Below are 18,384 nucleotides of genomic sequence, written 5' to 3' on the forward strand. Positions count from 1 at the left end.
ATGGTTTAACCATAATACAACTAAATACAATAACAATACACACATTTCACTTGAATTGGATTTCATTTTACAATTTTATAATTCAATTTTTTTTTTGGGGCCCCCCTAGTCGGGGGCCCCCGGGCTTCAGCCCACCCTAGCCCAACGGTAAATCCGCCTCTGACGATGTCAGTCACCCACTGCACTCTGCACTTTACTCTCAGAAGAGCAAATTCAGTAACAGGTTTCTATCCCAGACATGCAGCACAGATAGACTTAAGAATTCCTTTATCCCAAGGGCCATTAGACTATATAATGAATCAATGGGGGCCGTGGGGGGGAGACGAGGAGGGAGGGGGTTGGTCAGTTGATGTTTTTGCTTTGCTTTTGTCTGGTGCTGTACTTTTTAACTCTTTGCTATTGCCTTTTTCTACTGTTTCTATGATGTAATGTACTTTTATATGTTCATCATGCTCTTTTTATTCTGTATGTATGTTTTTACACTGGAGCTGTTGGACAAAACAAATTTCCTTCGGGATCAATAAAGTATCTATCTATCTATCTATCTATCTATCTATCTATCTATCTATCTATCTATCTATCTATCTAATATTGCTTAATTATCTGACTATGCTTTGTCACGATGACTAAGCCAATCAGATCTATCCGTATATGGGGTTCCCCATCTATCTGATATCAGCACTAGGTCAGCCCGGAACCAAATATAGGGATCATCATGTACTAAACATGTATGTCATATAGCCCAACGTCCTAGTCGGATATCCTCATGTACGGAGACTAAATATCCAATGAGCAACTCTCCCAGATCCGATAATATGAATGGAAGTGAGCGTCTTCGTTACAGACACAATAGGCAATATAAGATTTACACCCAACAGAGACAATATATTTTTGTAAATGAATACCCTACCCCCCATGTCGCACAAAAGTAGCGAAAATCGGCTGGCTATTTAAGTATTTCACAATGTTAATTCTTTAAAAAAAGGGAACGGTTTCGGGTGTACAAGGTTTTCAACTGACGGCAAACGGTAATGCATTCTGGGACCATCATAAAGGAACCCGATCTAAATGAGTTGTGTCAAGTCACGGCGGCATGCAGCCAGCCGCTGGTGTCGCGCCTGTCTCTGCTATCGCCGCATCGAAATGAGGTTGCTCTGACATTGGTATACGCGCTCAATGCAGCTCAACCAAAGTTAACCTATATTATGTTATTTCCTGCTCTTTTCCCATTCAATTATAGGTTTTTCTTTCCAATCTCAATCTCTATGTAAATAGTCGGAGGGTATATTATCAATTCCCCCCCCCCCCCCCCCCCCTTCCCCCCCAATCCCGGAAATGACATGCTGGGAGGGAGCATTGGTTGTCGTGTTGATGAGTTTGCTGTTAGCTTATCCCTGCCCTATCTCCAGCTAGGTCACACAGGGGCAGTAGGTGAAGAATAAGTATACTCTGTGACTATATGCTAAATGTAACTTCCTGTTTTATCCCGGATTTGAACCCAGAAATGCTGCGCAAATACTGAACTTCTCACCACTGAGCCCATAGCACCTGCCTGCTTTCTCTGGAGAGAGATAGGATCAACAGTGTCAAAGGCCACGTCCATCCTATAAACTACGGTAAATGTTGCAATAGAAGAGCAAAGACTGCCAGGGAGACCAAATACAATAGTTTAAAGTGCTCTGAACAAACATTAAAAGTCCATAGACTTGGCTCCCCCTATGTGTCTTTCTTTAAAGTGCTCTAAACAAGCATTACCAGGAAGCAAATAGTAAAAGTCCATAGATTTGGGCTGCCACATGACATAATTCAGAAAGCCAGACATTGGAGGGACTTGCGCCTCAAAAAACAAACACCCAGTGTGAAGTGAGCGGTGCCTTTGATGAGTTAATTTCATTGAGGTCTGTATGTAAACTAGAGGAATAATGACATGATTGACTGAAATAGACTAATAGACACGATAACCCGTAACCGTGCTGGATATAGACACCCAAACACAGCAGCTAGCACCACTCAAAAAACACAAAACATGTGCCTGGTGTGGGCTTTGGAAAAAAAGTGGAAAAATACGTTTTTTAACAGAGAATATAGCTAAACTGGGGAGCCTTGGATTCGAAACATCGCACGTATTAGAGCATATTTATCTTTAGATGATGCTAAAACATTGGTCCATGCTTTTGTCTTTTCTCGATTAGATTACTGTAATGCCCTCCTCTCAGGCCTGCCAAAGAAATCAACGGATAGACTCCAACTTGTTCAAAATGCGGCTGCTAGAGTGTTAACTAGAACAAAAATGAGAGAACACATTACTCCAGTTCTATCATCACTGCATTGGCTCCCAGTGGTTTTTAGAATAGATTTTAAAATTCTTTTACTTGTTTATAAATCCCTAAATGGTCTTGCACCTTCGTACCTCCGTGACTGCCTACCTAGATATGTCCCTAACCGCCCCCTCAGGTCCTCCACTGCTGGCCTGCTTGAAGTGCCTAAAACAATGTGCACAAAAAAATATGGTGAGGCAGCTTTTTGCTTCTATGGCCCAACAGCCTGGAATAAATTACCATTCCAGCTCAGACACGCACCCTCTGTAGACATTTTTAAATCTCAACTCAAGACTCACCTCTTCACTCTTGCTTTTAGTTGAGTTTTAATATCTGCGTTCCTACTCTGTCCTGACTGATTTGCTGCATGTTGTGTTTTTATTAATTTTTTCTCTATGTTTTTATACTTTTATTTTGTTCTTTGCCATTGTTCTATCATTTTAACTACTTGACTGTGTTTTATTGTATTCTATTTTTGTGTCCTGCCCTGTGAAGCACTTTGAGCTGCATTTATGTATGAAAGGTGCTATACAAATAAAGTTTATTATTATTATTATTATTACAAAAAGTGTGAGAATCATTGATTTAAACTATATGGAAACCCTTTGGTGGACACTAGGGGAGATGTCTCACATCAGAATGGACACTGGTGGTTGGTTGTGGGTGCAGTGAAGAAGTCATATAAGGAAGTACCTGTACCTGTGTGTTCTTGATGTTGTTTGGAAGTAAAGTACTGAGACTCCCTGTACTCCGTCTGCTCGTCTCTTTTACCAACTTCCACAGTGGTGACCTTGACGTTTAATTGAACTTGAACATGAACGCTGACGCGGCTGCCGTACCGGTGTATGCGGCTACAGTTAAGTTGCCAGAGTTTTGGCAACATGATCCAGCCCCGTGGTTTCAACATATTGAGGCGCAGTTTCACCTCCGCGGAATCACGGTGGATGACACCAAATACTACCATGTAGTCGCGGCGTTGGATTCCTCCACCACCCACCGGGTGATGGGATCCCTCAGGGACCCACCAGCAGACGGTAAATACATCGCTCTCAAAGCAGAGTTGCTGCGCTGTCAGACGAGGAGCGGGCAGATCGCCTATTGTCCCTTAATGGATTGGGGGACATGAAACCTACGGTGCTGATGGAAAACATGTTGGCGCTACTCGGTTCAGGTGACGCAACGTTTATTTTTGTCCAACTTTTCCTGCGCCAACTCCCGACTCCGGTGCGCACAGCGCTGGCCAGCTCGCCTCTGGTGCGCACCAAGGATTACCGTGGGTTGGCCGAGGAAGCGGATAAGATACTGTTGGCTTCCCGACAGCTGTACACAGTGGCTGCGGTGTCTGATCGCCGCGATCGGGTGACCGAGCGACAGCACGATGACGGATTATGTTATTATCATCGCCGTTTTGGCACCAAGGCGAAACGTTGCACGCCACCATGCTGTTTTGGGAACCAGGGAAACGCCAGAGCCGGCGCTCGTTAGCGGCTATGAGTGCTGGCGTCACCAATGAGCTGCTGTTTATTGAGGACACGTCTTCTGGTAGGCGCCTGCTGGTGGACTCGGGTGCGCAGAGGAGCATCCTGCCTGCGTCTGCCGCGGACGCATTGGGAAGCGGACATGGACCACCGCTGTATGCGGCTAATGGTACTGCCATCCGTACGTTTTGTACCAGGTATGTCACTGTGTGTTTTAATGGACACCAGTTTGCCTGGGACTTTATTATTGCTTCTGTGTCGGTGCCTATACTGGGCGCGGATTTTTTGTGTGCTCACAGACTGTTGGTCGATGTCGCAAATCGTCGGCTGATTGACTCTGTGTCCTTTGACACATACCCGTGCACACTGGGGGGGCCAGGGCCGCCTCCCCTGGCCAATATGCTCGCCACAGGAGATGTATACCAGCGCCTCCTAGCCGATTTCCCTGCCCTGACTGTCCCTGCGTTCTCTGCCTCCGTGGCCAAGCATGGAGTGGAACATTACATTCAAACAGTGGGGCCAGTTTACGCACGAGCGCGCCGCCTGGATGCTGCTAAGTTGGCAATAGCCAAGGAGGAGTTCGCCACGATGGAGCGGCTCGGCATTGTACCAACAGTCCGTGGGCGTCCCCTCTGCACATGGTCCCCAAAGCGGATGGAAAGTGGCGTCCGTGTGGTGATTTTCGGCGCCTGAACAAAATTACCACGCACGACCGGTACCCAGTTCCCCATATCCAGGATTTCTCTGCCCACCTGGCAGGGTCCACCATATTTTCTAAGATAGATTTGGTGCGTGGCTACCACCAGGTGCCGGTCCATCCGCTGGACGTGCCCAAAACCGCTGTGATCACCCCGTTTGGACTGTTTGAGTTCCTGCGGATGCCATTCGGCCTTAAAGGGGCAGCGCAGACATTCCAGCGGATGATGGATTCTGCGCTGCGGGGCATGCCATTCCTGTTCATTTATCTCGATGACATTCTGGTGGCTAGCGGGTCGGCAGGCGAGCATCAGGGCCACCTCCAGCAGCTGTTCGAGCGGCTCAACGAGCACGGACTGATTGTCAATCCGGCGAAGTGTCAGTTCGGCCTGCCCGCGATGGAATTTCTTGGGCACCACGTCTCCCCAGCGGGGGCCGTTCCACTACCCGCCAAGGTGGAGGCCATCACCGTTTTCCCCCGCCCACTCACCGTCAAGCCCCTACAGGAATTTCTGGGTATGGTTAATTTCTACAATCGCTTTATAGCCCATGCTGCTCAAATCATGCACCCCTTGTACGAGGCGTTGAGGGGCAAGAAGGACAACGAGGCCGTGGACTGGTCCCCGGAGCGGGTCCAGTCATTTGAGGACGCTAAAGCTGCTCTCGCCAAGGCTGCCATGCTGGCACACCCGTCCCCTGCTGCTCTGATAGCCCTCACCACTGATGCCTCCGACTATGCAGTAGGTGCGGTGTGTGAGCAGTGGGTCTCTGGCGCCTGGCAGCCCCTAGCCTTTTTCAGTAAGAAGCTCCGGGACACAGAGAAAATACAGCACATTTGACAGGGAGCTGCTGGCCCTTTTCCTGGCAGTACGGCACTTCAGGTTCCTACTGGAAGGCAGGGAGTTCACCGCATATGTGGATCATAAGCCCCTGACCTTTGCCATGGCCAAGACAACGGAGCCGTGGTCCGGTCGGCAACAGCGCCAACTTTCCGCCATATCGGAGTTTATGACAGACATCCAGCATGTGGCCGGCAAAGACAACCAGGTGGCGGACTGTCTCTCCCGGGGACGCATCAGTCCTGTGCACCTGGGGATGGACTACGCTGCTATGGCCGAGGACCAGCTCAACGACTCAGACCTTCGGGCGTTTAGGACGGCGGTGACAGGACTGCGACTGGAGGATGTGGCATTCCACGACAGCGGCGCCACACTCCTTTGTGACGTCTCCACTGGCCAGCCCCGCCCCATGGTGCCGAAAGACTGGCGCCGCCGGGTGTTTGACGCCATTCATGCCCTTTCACACCCGGGTGTAAGGGCGTCAGTTAAGCTGGTGGGGGCAAAGTTCGTCTGGCCAGGTCTTCGGAGGGACGTCAGAGCATGGGCGGCCTCCTGTGTGGCGTGTCAGCGGGCAAAGGTACATCGGCACACTAGGGCTCCCCTGGAGCCGTTTCTCATTCCGGAGAGGCGGTTCGACCATGTCCATGTGGACCTAGTTGGCCCACTTTCCCCGTCCCAGGAGTTCACTTACCTCCTCACTATGGTGGACAGGACCACTAGGTGGCCAGAAGTGGTTCCCCTGAAATCTATGACAGCGTCGGAGGTCGCTCGGGCGTTCATCTCCGGCTGGGTGGCCCGGTTTGGCACTCCATCGGATCTCACTTCGGACAGGGGAGCCCAGTTCACTTCTGAGCTGTGGAGCGCCGTGGCTGAGAGACTGGGGGTGAAACTCCATCGTACCACCGCATACAACCCGAAAGCCAATGGAATGTGTGAGCGTTTTCACCGCTCAATGAAGGCTGCTCTCCGCGCCACGCTCACGGGCCACAACTGGATCGACCGTCTCCCGTGGGTCATGTTGGGCCTGCGTTCAGCACCAAAGGAGGACCTGCAGTCCTCTTCGGCCGAGCTGGTCTTTGGTCAGCCGCTGAGGGTCCCTGGGGAGTTCCTCCCTGGTTCCTCTGGCCCTTGGTCCACCGCGGTTCAGCGCTCTACCTTCCGGGACGCGAGTGCGTTTGCCCCGGTTCCTACACACCACTGCCTTCCCCAGTCCTACATCCCGAAGGACCTCATGGCTGCCCGCTACGTCTTTATCCGGCATGATGCCCACCGCTCTCCGCTGCAGGCTCCGTATGACGGGCCCTTCCGGGTCCTCGAGGTGGGCCCCAAGAACTTTGTAGTTGAAATGGGGGGGAATAAGGAGCGGATTTCCGTTGATCGCCTTAAGCCTGCTCATATGGCTCCAGACGAGCCGGTGCAGCTGGCTCAGCCTCCACGCCGGGGTCGGCCACTCAAAACTGCCCATGCCCCTTCAGCCATTGTGACTCCTGCCTTTCCCCCGGCAAAGCCTCATCGTCGGCGGGGACGTCCCCCTGCCCCTACCTCTAACCCTGCCACGCCCCCTGTTACTGTGACATACAGTCGTTATGGTCGTGCAGTCAGACATCCTAAAAGGGACTAAAAGACACTGGGTGTACTGTTTGGGGGGTTTATAGAGGTTTAATGTGTTGCACTTGTCAATTCTGAGTGTTCGGGGGGGGCCTGTGTGGTGGACACTAGGGGAGATGTCTCACATCAGAATGGACACTGGTGGTTGGTTGTGGGTGCAGTGAGGAAGTCATATAAGGAAGTACCTGTACCTGTGTGTTCTTGATGTTGTTTGGAAGTAAAGTACTGAGACTCCCTATACTCCGTCTGCTCGTCTCTTTTACCAACTTCCACAACCCAATCTATACTGTTGAATCCTCCCGTGCAGCTTAATTTGGTTTCATTGGTACACTCTCGTAGTTACAGACTGATAAGGGTCCATTTGGACCCCTGGTTGGTCCCTGGATCACTAGTTGACAACCACTGATTTAACATGTATGTAAGGTCTGTGCAAATTGGTGTTGTTACACACGTATAGCAATGGTTTGTGTTGTTGCACGACGTCAGAACAGAACGCTGATCAACCAATATAAGATGATGCATGCGGTCCAGAGACTAAGATCTCGAGAGATACTGGAAGATATATGAAGAGAGCCAAGAGTCAAAGATTTACTGAGAGATAGAGACACAGAGAGAGATAATGTCCTGGAAGCTGTGGAAGGTGCCTATGGAAAGAGATGGGGTGCGCCCGACAAGAGATCCACAGTCAGACTTGCTTTGTTTTGCTGCTGTGCCTGCGGGGGACAAAGTGTACTACTTTGGAGGTCTTTATGACGGGATGAGCTACGACACGGACCAGATCGATGTGAGCGTCTTCAACACAGTGACTTTACGCTGGTTGAACTTTCCCCCAGTGACAACTAGAAGAGGAGGAAGACATCCTGTTGAGGTTCCCTCCAAGCGCTGGGGCCACACAGCTGTGCTGATAGAATCTATCATTTACATCTGGGGGGGTGTAGTGAATTGTAAGCTTCATGACTGGATTACCATCACAGGGTACTATTGGGGCAACGCTCTTTATGCATTTGATGTCGACACCCACACATGGTTAAAAGTAAAGACTTCTGGCTTTGTTCCAGAGACGAAGTCTGGCCACTCATCATGTACCTTGGGGAGCGTTATGTATGTCTATGGAGGATACAGCAAGACTGAACTCACAAATGAGATCTACAAGATGGACACCACCACGATGGTCTGGGCTTTAATTAACACCAGAGGTAATCCGCCACCTGTTTCAATAAATTCCTCTGCCACTGTCATCGGGTCAAAGCTGTTTGTTTTTGGCGGCGGTGGGGAGGGAAATGAAAACTACAACGACATCAGTGTGTTTGACACAGAGACCAACTCCTGGTTGAGCACATCTTCTGCACAGCTTCGTCCAGAAGGACGCTGGGGTCATTCAGCCTTTGCCTACAAGGAAGAGCTGCATATATGCGGCGGTTACATCATCAGTAATAATTGTCAGTGCAATGATGTGTGGAAGATAAATCCCAACACATTCTCCTGGACGAAAGTTCTGCCCAAGGGGAAATCAGCAACATGGAGTTATGTCAATGAATGTTTTTCCCTGGTGGGAAATCGTGTCATCCTCTTTGGAGGATACACAGCCCATTCACAGCCCATCATACAGATCTTAGACTTGAGTCCTAGTCTGAAGGCGTTGTGCAAGCTAGCAGTTATCCAGTACGGTCTGGAGCAGAAGGGACTCCCACACAACATCAGGTGGGAACTGGCCGCCATGACATGGGAAACGGTGAACACAGTGAATTAATGAAACCTGTGAGTATGCTTTTAACATAGTATTGGAAATACTAGACCTGTTCCCATCAGAATATTTTGCGGCGCTTGAGTGGCGCAGTGGTAAAGTCCCCGCTCACCACCCAGGGAGGCTGTGGGTTCGAAACGACCGTGGTGCATCCGGCTTTGTCGGGCGTCTACACAAACACAATTGGCCCGTGGTCGGGGGAGGGTGATAATAAATGGTCATTGCAACATATACTCCTACGGGCTGGGGCGGCACATGTCAGCAGGCTCTCCGTCCTCCCGGTGGGGGCTCCTCACTGGCAGGTGAGTCAGTCGGATTCAACAGCAGTGACAACACAGACATGTGTGTGGGGAGGAATCAGTTGGCATAAAGACACAAATTGAGGAAAAAAGGGTTAAAGTAAAAAAAAAAAAAAAAATCTAATGATGTTGATTTAATGTAGGCTACGATACTGATTGGTCAATATTTTTGGCCGCAACGTTTGACCTGCCTGTCCAAGCAGCTTATGAGTGGTCTCCCTGAACCTGTTGTCATTGGTCAATGTTCACAAAGAAAACCTTTCTTTCTTTTCTTTAAAAAAATAAATAAAACCTCTGGTATATAGTCCCCTCGCTTTTTTTTTTCAAAATAAAACCCCTGGGTATAAGCCCCCCAACCCCCCCCCCCCCCCCCCCGTCGTCGTACAAGTGCTCTAAACAAATATTAAAAGTCCACAGATTTGACTGACACGTGACGTAATTCAGAAAGCCAGACATTGGAGCGGCTTGCGCCTCTAAAATAAATTACGCCTAGTGTGAAGTGAGTGGTGCCTTTGAAGAGTTATTTTCAATGTGGTCTAGAGTTATTTTCAATGCGGTCTATACTCTGTATATTATATGAACTAGAGGAATAATAACATAATGACATCATGGATACCAAAATAGACTAACAGATACGGTAACCACAGTAACCGTGCTGGATATTGACACCCAGACACACACGGTCAAATAGGTGTGCAGCTAGCACCACTCAAAAAACACACAACAGGTGTCCAAAGATGTCTTTGGCAGTGTGGGCTTTGGAAAAATCACACACACACACACACACACACACACACACACACACACACACACACACACACACACACACACACACACACACACACACACACACACACAAAGCTGGGCATAGGAGGGGCTATAGCTCCTCAAAAAACGATATATGTCAAAAGACATCAGAGATACGTCATTGCAAATCCAGCGATTGAGAGGCAATGCAGTAGATCTACGTCTTATGGTCCTTTTAGTGGTTTATGATAGCTTGCTGTCGTAATGCTATATACATAACATTAGCATTGGGTTACTAGGCAATGAAGTAAATGGTAAATGTACCGTAAGCAAGCTGGCCGTGTGCGTTCACTCGTTGTCGAAAACGTCTTTCAGATGCCTTTCTGTCGGATTCATTTCCCACATTGTGTCCCTGGTCAAAACCAAGCTTTAAACGATGGCCCATAGTCAAAGTACACGCATCATAGGTAACATCCGGTTCCATTTTATGGGTCTCGGTGGATCCTTCAAAATAAGGGTTTCACTGAAAAATGCTGGCTGATAACGGGTGAATTAATTAATGAATGCTTGTGGGGAATCGGTTAAGGGCTACATGTATGCACATAAGAAGGTCTGTGCAAATTGGTGTTGTTACACACGTATGGCAATGGTTTGTGTTGTTGCACGACGTCAGAACAGAACGCTGATCAACCAATATAAGATGATGCATGCGGTCCAGCAACCCGGTCTCCCCCAAATACGGTGAAATAGCACGGATTGGCACACAGCAAATGCGTGCATATGACACTAGATTCCCCGACATTCCGTGGATATGTACTTTATTTCCTCCCCGTTCACTTCTATACGTTTCTCGTCGGTGACGTCACGAGGACAATCCGTGGATATGTACTAGATTTCCTCCCCGTTCACTTCTATACGTTGCTCGTCAGTGACGTCACGTCACGAAAATAAAAAAAATCGATAGGTTTGCAATATTAACAACACTCAATAAAATATATATCACTACTGATGATGTTTGACGACTATTTCTATGTATTTGATGTATGTGTAAATCACTCTGGAAGCTAAATGCTATAATAGTTCAGCCATTGTGCTACTTAGAATAATAATAATACTTCTATATTATTATTATTATTATTATTATATTAATGATACATTAATAGAAAGCCCAACAATCTGTAGGCCTACATATTTACTGCTTCTATATTATTATTATTATTATTATTATTATTATTATTATTATTATTATTATTATTATTATTATATTAATGATACATTAATAGAAAGCCCAACAATCTGTAGGCCTACATATTTACTGCTTCTATATTATTATTATTATTATTATTATTATTATTATTATTATTATTATTATTATTATTATTATTATATTAATGATACATTAATAGAAAGCCCAACAATCTGTAGGCCTACATATTTACTGCTTCTATATTATTATTATTATTATTATTATTATTATTATTATTATTATTATTATTATTATATTAATGATACATTAATAGAAAGCCCAACAATCTGTAGGCCTACATATTTACTGCTTCTATATTATTATTATTATTATTATTATTATTATTATTATTATTATTATTATTATATTAATGATACATTAATAGAAAGCCCAACAATCTGTAGGCCTACATATTTACTGCTTCTATATTATTATTATTATTATTATTATTATTATTATTATTATTATTATTATTATTATTATATTAATGATACATTAATAGAAAGCCCAACAATCTGTAGGCCTACATATTTACTGCTTCTATATTATTATTATTATTATTATTATTATTATTATTATTATTATTATTATATTAATGATACATTAATAGAAAGCCCAACAATCTGTAGGCCTACATATTTACTGCTTCTATATTATTATTATTATTATTATTATTATTATTATTATTATTATTATTATTATATTAATGATACATTAATAGAAAGCCCAACAATCTGTAGGCCTACATATTTACTGCTTCTATATTATTATTATTATTATTATTATTATTATTATTATTATTATTATTATTATATTAATGATACATTAATAGAAAGCCCAACAATCTGTAGGCCTACATATTTACTGCTTCTATATTATTATTATTATTATTATTATTATTATTATTATTATTATTATTATATTAATGATACATTAATAGAAAGCCCAACAATCTGTAGGCCTACATATTTACTGCTTCTATATTATTATTATTATTATTATTATTATTATTATTATTATTATTATTATTATTATTATTATTATTATTATTATTATATTAATGATACATTAATAGAAAGCCCAACAATCTGTAGGCCTACATATTTACTGCTTCTATATTATTATTATTATTATTATTATTATTATTATTATTATTATTATTGTTGTTATTTCTTGGCTCGCTCCACATGGAACTTCCGGGACGGGGGGGGGGGGAGTCGCTCCACAATCCACATGCGACTTCCGGAGAACAAGGAGCAGCTTTTCAGGTGTATGTTTAAGGTGAGTTTTTATTATGGATTGCTTTTTTATTAATCTAATGATCTGCCCGTTCACACAGGCAGATTAAACGATGCGGTCTACCATTCGTTGTCAATGGAAGCCAGCGAAATCACGTTGATAGACGGAACGATGCATGTAGCTAACCAAATCAACTCACAACGGTGCATCGTTTTATCTGCCCGTGTGAACGCTCCATTGTTGTTGATGTTGATGTTGTTTACGTTAGGGACCATGTCTCAGATTTGCAATTTATCTTTGTATTTTTTAGCATGCTAGATGACGCTGTAGCCCCGCGGTGGCTATTCAGCAGCTATATGTATTGAATGAGTACTTTTTTCTGCAGTTTGCAGAAAAAGCAAATGAAAATATAGCCCCATATGTGCCCTCTCCCTACGCTCATTCTGTAGCTCGGAGCTACAGAATGAGCGTAGGGAGAGGGCACATATGGGGCTAATGAAAATACAGTTCATTACATGGTATGCTAAGAGGATCACCTCATGTGTTGCTCAAACCCTTACCACAATGCAATACCCCATTTGAAAAGACATGCCAGGGACCCCCATAAGAGAAGTTTTTACAGTTTAATTTCAAGGACCCCCAGTTTGACATGCATTAGTCTACGGACCCCCCATTTAATGGCATTTATATCTCTGGGACCACCAATTTATATTGTAAAATCAATGTTATTTTAACTCTGAGAGTGTACAAATGGAACGGGTCCATTTGGTTCCATTTGTGTAGACTCTGAGTTACAGACCCATAATGGTCCATTTGGTTCCAAACTATAATTTAGCTGGGGACCCCCTGGAACTCCCTCAGGTACCCCTGGGGGTCCACGGACCCCACTTTTGGAACCACTAGGTTAGATAGAGATAGGTATGTAGGTAGTGGTTCTTGGTTTACTATGAATCTAGATTACTATTTCTATGCATGTGGTGTATTAATATTACCTTATGTCAAATTGAGTCATTTGGTCATTGTAATTCAAATCTCATCAAAATTGTAGGAGCCAAAATACATCTTTTTTTTGTATAAATAAATAAGATAGAATAAAGACGACAATTACATTACATAGTTATTTAGGATTACAGTATAATATAGTGTAGTTATGTATGTTAATTCTCTCTCTCTCTCTCTCTTTCTCCCCCACAGTGAAGCTCAAGCACAAAAAGAGTAGGTTATTATATTATAACGTAGTCTACTATACAGATTGGAGAAATGTACATTATATTCATTACAATGTTTAATTAGTGCTGCTTTAAGTAATTGTTTCCCCCCTTTCCCTTAAAATAATAATTGTAGAAATGCCCTCTAACACCAGGACCTGCCACCAATGCAAGGCAAAGATGCCATGTGGCATTCAAACATGCAAAAAGGTAGGTAATATATACAGTACAGTATGCCTTTAGCATATACTGCATTTGAAATAGAATTTGACTACGTTTTAAGAGAACCCTTGTATCTTAATTGTACCTCTTATAGTGCTCTCATCCTTGCTCTCTCTCTCACTTACACAGTGTGGGCAGCTGTTGGGCTTTAAAGAGCGCCACACCAGGAACCTGGTTCTGTTCCGCAAAACCGCTGACCAGTGGGCAGCAAAGACCAAGAAGGCCGGCAATGGCTCAAAAGTCGTGGACCGTGCATTGGAGATGGTAATACATTTTTTTTTCTTTCTATTTTGTATTATTGTATTTTTGGTCTATTGTATTTATTTTGTAGTTTTATACTATGAATGTTTTTGTCTTATTTAGGGACTTGGTTTATTGACTTATGGTGTTTCCCTTCATCCGAATGCTTGTTACATTCAAAATAATTTCTGCCTAAGTCAGAAAGTTGGCCTCATAGCATAAGTGCCTGCGTAACTTTTGGAATATAACAAGCATTCTGATTTGGATATCCGCAGTCTTAGATGGAGAGTGGAAATGTCAATTTGGTCAAAACATGACTAGAAATTGAACCATGTAGCACCTGCACAACCTATGTCTTGTCTTAAGCCCAAACCACACCAAAGGGTTGGGACAAAACCGTTTTTAAGGTCAACCACACCAGTGCAACTCAGGAGTTGCATACTGTAGGTGTGGTTGACCTTTAAAAAACGGTTTTGTCTCTACGGCTTGGAATAAACTCCCATTATACCTAAGACAGGCAGTAGATAGATGGCTTTAAAGTTCAAGAGCAATTTCTTAATACTTGCTTTTAATTGATTTTTAATCCTGTGTTATTCATGTCCTCGATGTTTTGCCTTATTCACTGCCTTTTTTGATATTATTTGAATGTATCATGCTTTTGCTTTTATTTTTTCTTCATTGCTCTGTAAAGCACTTTGAGCTACATGTCATGAAAAGTGCTCCAAATAAAGTTTTATTGTGATATTAGTCTGGCCATGCCAGGCTAAAGCATAAAGGGCTTTTTTCAGTGAACGACACCAGCTGAAATAGCCGTTCATTGGGCTTTGTGACCCTGCCATGACAATGTTTGCTGTTATGCTTTTCATTGCTTTAGGTGGAGAGAATGAAGGCATTGGGGCACGTTCCCTTGCTCCTCTGGGGGAAGCCCACAAAGGGAAAGAATGCCGGCTGGAACGCCGACATGCACTTTCCCTTTCAGCTTCCCCCAGAGGGGCATGTGTTACTGCGCAAGATGCTGGCCCTTTTTGAGGGATTACTCCAAGGTAGGTTAGAGCACGATATCTATATCCATGACATTGGTCCTGTATTATGTCCAGATGGAGCATATTTAAATGTACTATACCTTTTTTGTTTTTCTGTTTTTGTTCTTTAAAAGCATGCAATTCTGTGAGGGAAGAGGGGAGAGACACGCAGGACATAGGAGAAGGAGAGGAGAGCGAGAGAGTAGAGGAGAGAGAGATGGGGGCAGAGTTGGCAGGGGATGCAGAGGGTGAGGTGGAGGAAGACGTGGGTGATGAGGATGGACAAGTAGGGGATGTAGAAGGTGGAGAGATGGGTGAGGGCGGGAATGAGAGCAGGAAGGAGCAGGAAGAGATGGTGGAGGCAGAGGAAGTTGAGACGGAGAAGAAGGGTGGAGAGATGGAGGAAGACATGGGTGATGAGGATGGACAAGTAGGGGATGTAGAAGGTGGAGAGATGGGTGAGGCCGGAGAAGAGGGCGGGAATGAGAGCAGGAAGGAGCAGGAAGAGATGGTGGAGGCAGAGGAAGTTGAGACGAAGAAGAAGGGTGGAGAGATGGAGGAAGACATGGGTGATGAGGATGGACAAGTAGAGGGTGGAGAGATGGGTGAGGCCAGAGAAGAGGACGGGAAAGAGAGCAGGAAGGAGCAGGAACAGATGGTGGAGGCAAAGGAAGCTTCTTCTTCGGCTGAGCCGCCGAAGAAGAAGAAGAAGAAGAAGGAGGGACCAACTACAAGGTAAGTGACGATACAGAATAGAAGATGCTGAGCAATTGAGTATATGCAGACCGCAGCCATCTTGCCATTAAAGGAGAATACTAGAAGGCTTTCTTACCTTTATTTGTAGTTGTTACGTCCCCACCAAAGAGGTCCAGGTGTTATTTTGTGCAAAAGCGCATTATTGGCTATTTCCCCTACCATAAGCCCTCAATGAATTGCATTGAATTGAATGGGGCTATGGGGTGTTGTGCCAATTCGCTTATTTCCATCGCTCAAAAATCTTTTTTTTTGTATCCTCTTCAGAATGTAAATAGTATCCCAAGTGGCACACTTTACTACTTATTTCGATGGAAATAAGCCAATTTTAGCACAAAAACCCAACCCCCATTGAGGGTTTATGGTAGGGGAAATAGCCAATAATGCACTTTTGCACAAAATAACACCTGGACCTCTTTGGTGGGGACGTAACAACTACAAATAAAGGTAAGAAAGCCTCTAGTATGGAATTCTCCTTTTAAGTTAATTGCAGGTTGCTAACTAGTTGCAATTCCTTGCAGGTGATTATTTATGTGTTGGAGTTTGGAAGCGCTCGTTCGATATCACTCAATGGCCCTGCCCTGCATACCAACTGTTTTGAATTTGCACATAGCCAAATGCAGAAAGCAGCAGGACGTTGCATTGCTGAAAGCGAGCGCTTCCAAACTCTTATCTCAAGATGGCCACGGTCTGCATAAGTCAATAGAGGTGATCATAACTATGCAGAACAGGTGGGCAATCTTTTGCTCTTGCTCAGCAACTTAAATTTCATTTCAATAGAGGGTATGCGCATGCATAAAGTGAATGGCAGATCGAGTGGCAAAGTGAGTGTAATGCAATCATATAGGACTTTTCTGTTTGCATGTATGGGCTGTCAAGGCCAGAAAGTAGTTTTTTGCTACTCAGTAGGCATTCCCTCATAACTTCTGGGTATGAGGACCAGACCAGAGACTGGAAAGGTGCGTGGTGTTTGAGAACCTGGCTTGCGAGGCAAAGACCACAGGCCTTAATTCCCTTTTTTTCCCCTCCATGTAGCACGCCTGGCCCTGTGGTGACCATCTTGGCCAAGAGGAGTGAGGAGAGTGAGGAGAACGGGGATGATGGTATGAATGACTATTGTTATAATCCTGGATTCCTGTGCATATGTTGCCATTTATATGATTGCACTAATTGTGCTTGCTCAGGGGATACATTGAATCTTGACCTTCTGGTCAAAATCTGTGTCTAGGTGAGACTCCATTACCTTGCACCATAGAGGGTGTCTCTGAATCTGACAAGTCAAATGAACTTGGCAACTTGTGCCTTGGACTTGTGACTGTGATCATGTCTTGCCCAAATTGCATTAAATGCACAATGTATGCACATTTTGTTCAAAAGAGCTGGAAATAAACTGAACTGAACCAGTTTCAAGGCCACGCTTGGGTAAATGGAGAAGCCAGAAGTCTCTGCAGACCCATTTAATTTGTACATCTAATCAGGTTTTTCAATAGGGCCTGAAAAGTGTTCTGTGTCGACTGAATGAGTCTCAGAATTCTAGTATGCTGCTGTCTAACCCCAGCCTCTGAGTTATCATATGTCGGTGTACTTTTTGGAAAACACTGCTCTTGTAATGGCATTCTTTATCTATGTAAAGTGTTTCTTATGTTGTCTACCTGAGTCTACACACATAAACTTGACTGATAAAGAAAGAGAGGTAATATGTGTCACTTCACTTACGGGGTAAGGCAGTGCATGTCAGCAGCGGAGCGGTGTGTTGAATGTGCAAAGAGTAGAAGGCAGGCACTACGTCCTCTGGGTGGAGGCTCAACAGTATGTGAGTGAGTAGGGTATAATACAGAAATTAATTGTGTAACAAATACATTTGAAGTGGTATGGTTTGTGCTTACAGATTGTGACTTTCATAACAACCCCGGGGAACCGTACACGATTGTGTACGTTGACAAAAAGAACCGCACCAGAAAGGTTAGTATCTACTGTATATGAAGTATTTGGAACATGTAGAGTTTGAGCTCTGATATTAAACAAAACAATTACATTTTGGTTGTATGCTGACAGCATTTTAGAAGCTGGGAGTAATTATTTTATTTAATTTGTACTTTATTTTCCTGTTTTCCTTTTACCCAAGGGCAAGAAACAGTCCCTGGTCCATTGGGCCCCATGCCCCAAATGGTAACTTGAACTTTGTTTTCCTGAAAGGGAAATTTCACCTTAATTAAGATTCTAAGCATGTGATTTGACATAAAGTTATATATATATATTTTCTGGAAGAAGCATCTACAAATAGGTTATTATTACAAAGCAAGGCAGTTTTATTTGTATAGCACATCTTAACCAATTAATTCAACATGCTTTACACATGGATCAACAAGCAAAGGAAAAACAATTATAAAATAAAAATAACATAACATTACAGATCAAAGAGAGGCAAAGAGAAAGGTTTTTAGTTGTGATTTAACAGACAAGTGGCAGCACACCTGCTGTTTTCTGGGTGTTTGTTCCAGATATGTGGTGTCTAAACACTAATTAATGCTTCCCCACGTTCAAGCAGACCTTTCCTAGCCTGGTAAACCATCCCGGTCACGTGAATTCAGTCTGTCAATCACAGGGACCTGAGCGTCTTCTACGTTTTCACAGAAGACGCGTGAATTCACTGGAGCAGGATGGTTTACCATGCAGGCTGACCTGCATGGGCACCTGAGGTGTCTGGGTGATTCATGTACAAGAT

General features: G+C 44.2%; 1 protein-coding gene and 1 long non-coding RNA gene across 2 annotated transcripts; both read left to right on the forward strand.

The window, feature by feature from the left end:
- Positions 1-13,300: 13,300 nt before the first annotated feature.
- On the forward strand, positions 13,301-13,895 carry LOC306914943. The gene is made up of 3 exons (XR_013788765.1): positions 13,301-13,429; positions 13,559-13,632; positions 13,774-13,895. It is a non-coding gene; the product is annotated as an uncharacterized lncRNA (long non-coding RNA).
- Positions 13,896-15,123: 1,228 nt separating this feature from the next.
- On the forward strand, positions 15,124-17,832 carry LOC306915156 (uncharacterized protein; the record flags this gene model as incomplete). Its single annotated transcript, XM_079492406.1, has 5 exons — positions 15,124-15,220; positions 15,341-15,641; positions 16,695-16,762; positions 17,548-17,621; positions 17,785-17,832. 5 exons carry the CDS (start codon positions 15,124-15,126, stop codon positions 17,830-17,832), a joined length of 588 nt encoding a protein of 195 aa, XP_079348532.1.
- Positions 17,833-18,384: the final 552 nt, after the last annotated feature.

The sequence above is a fragment of the Electrona antarctica genome, assembly GCF_951216825.1.
Source record: "Electrona antarctica genome assembly, chromosome: 22".
Taxonomy (NCBI): domain Eukaryota; kingdom Metazoa; phylum Chordata; class Actinopteri; order Myctophiformes; family Myctophidae; genus Electrona; species Electrona antarctica.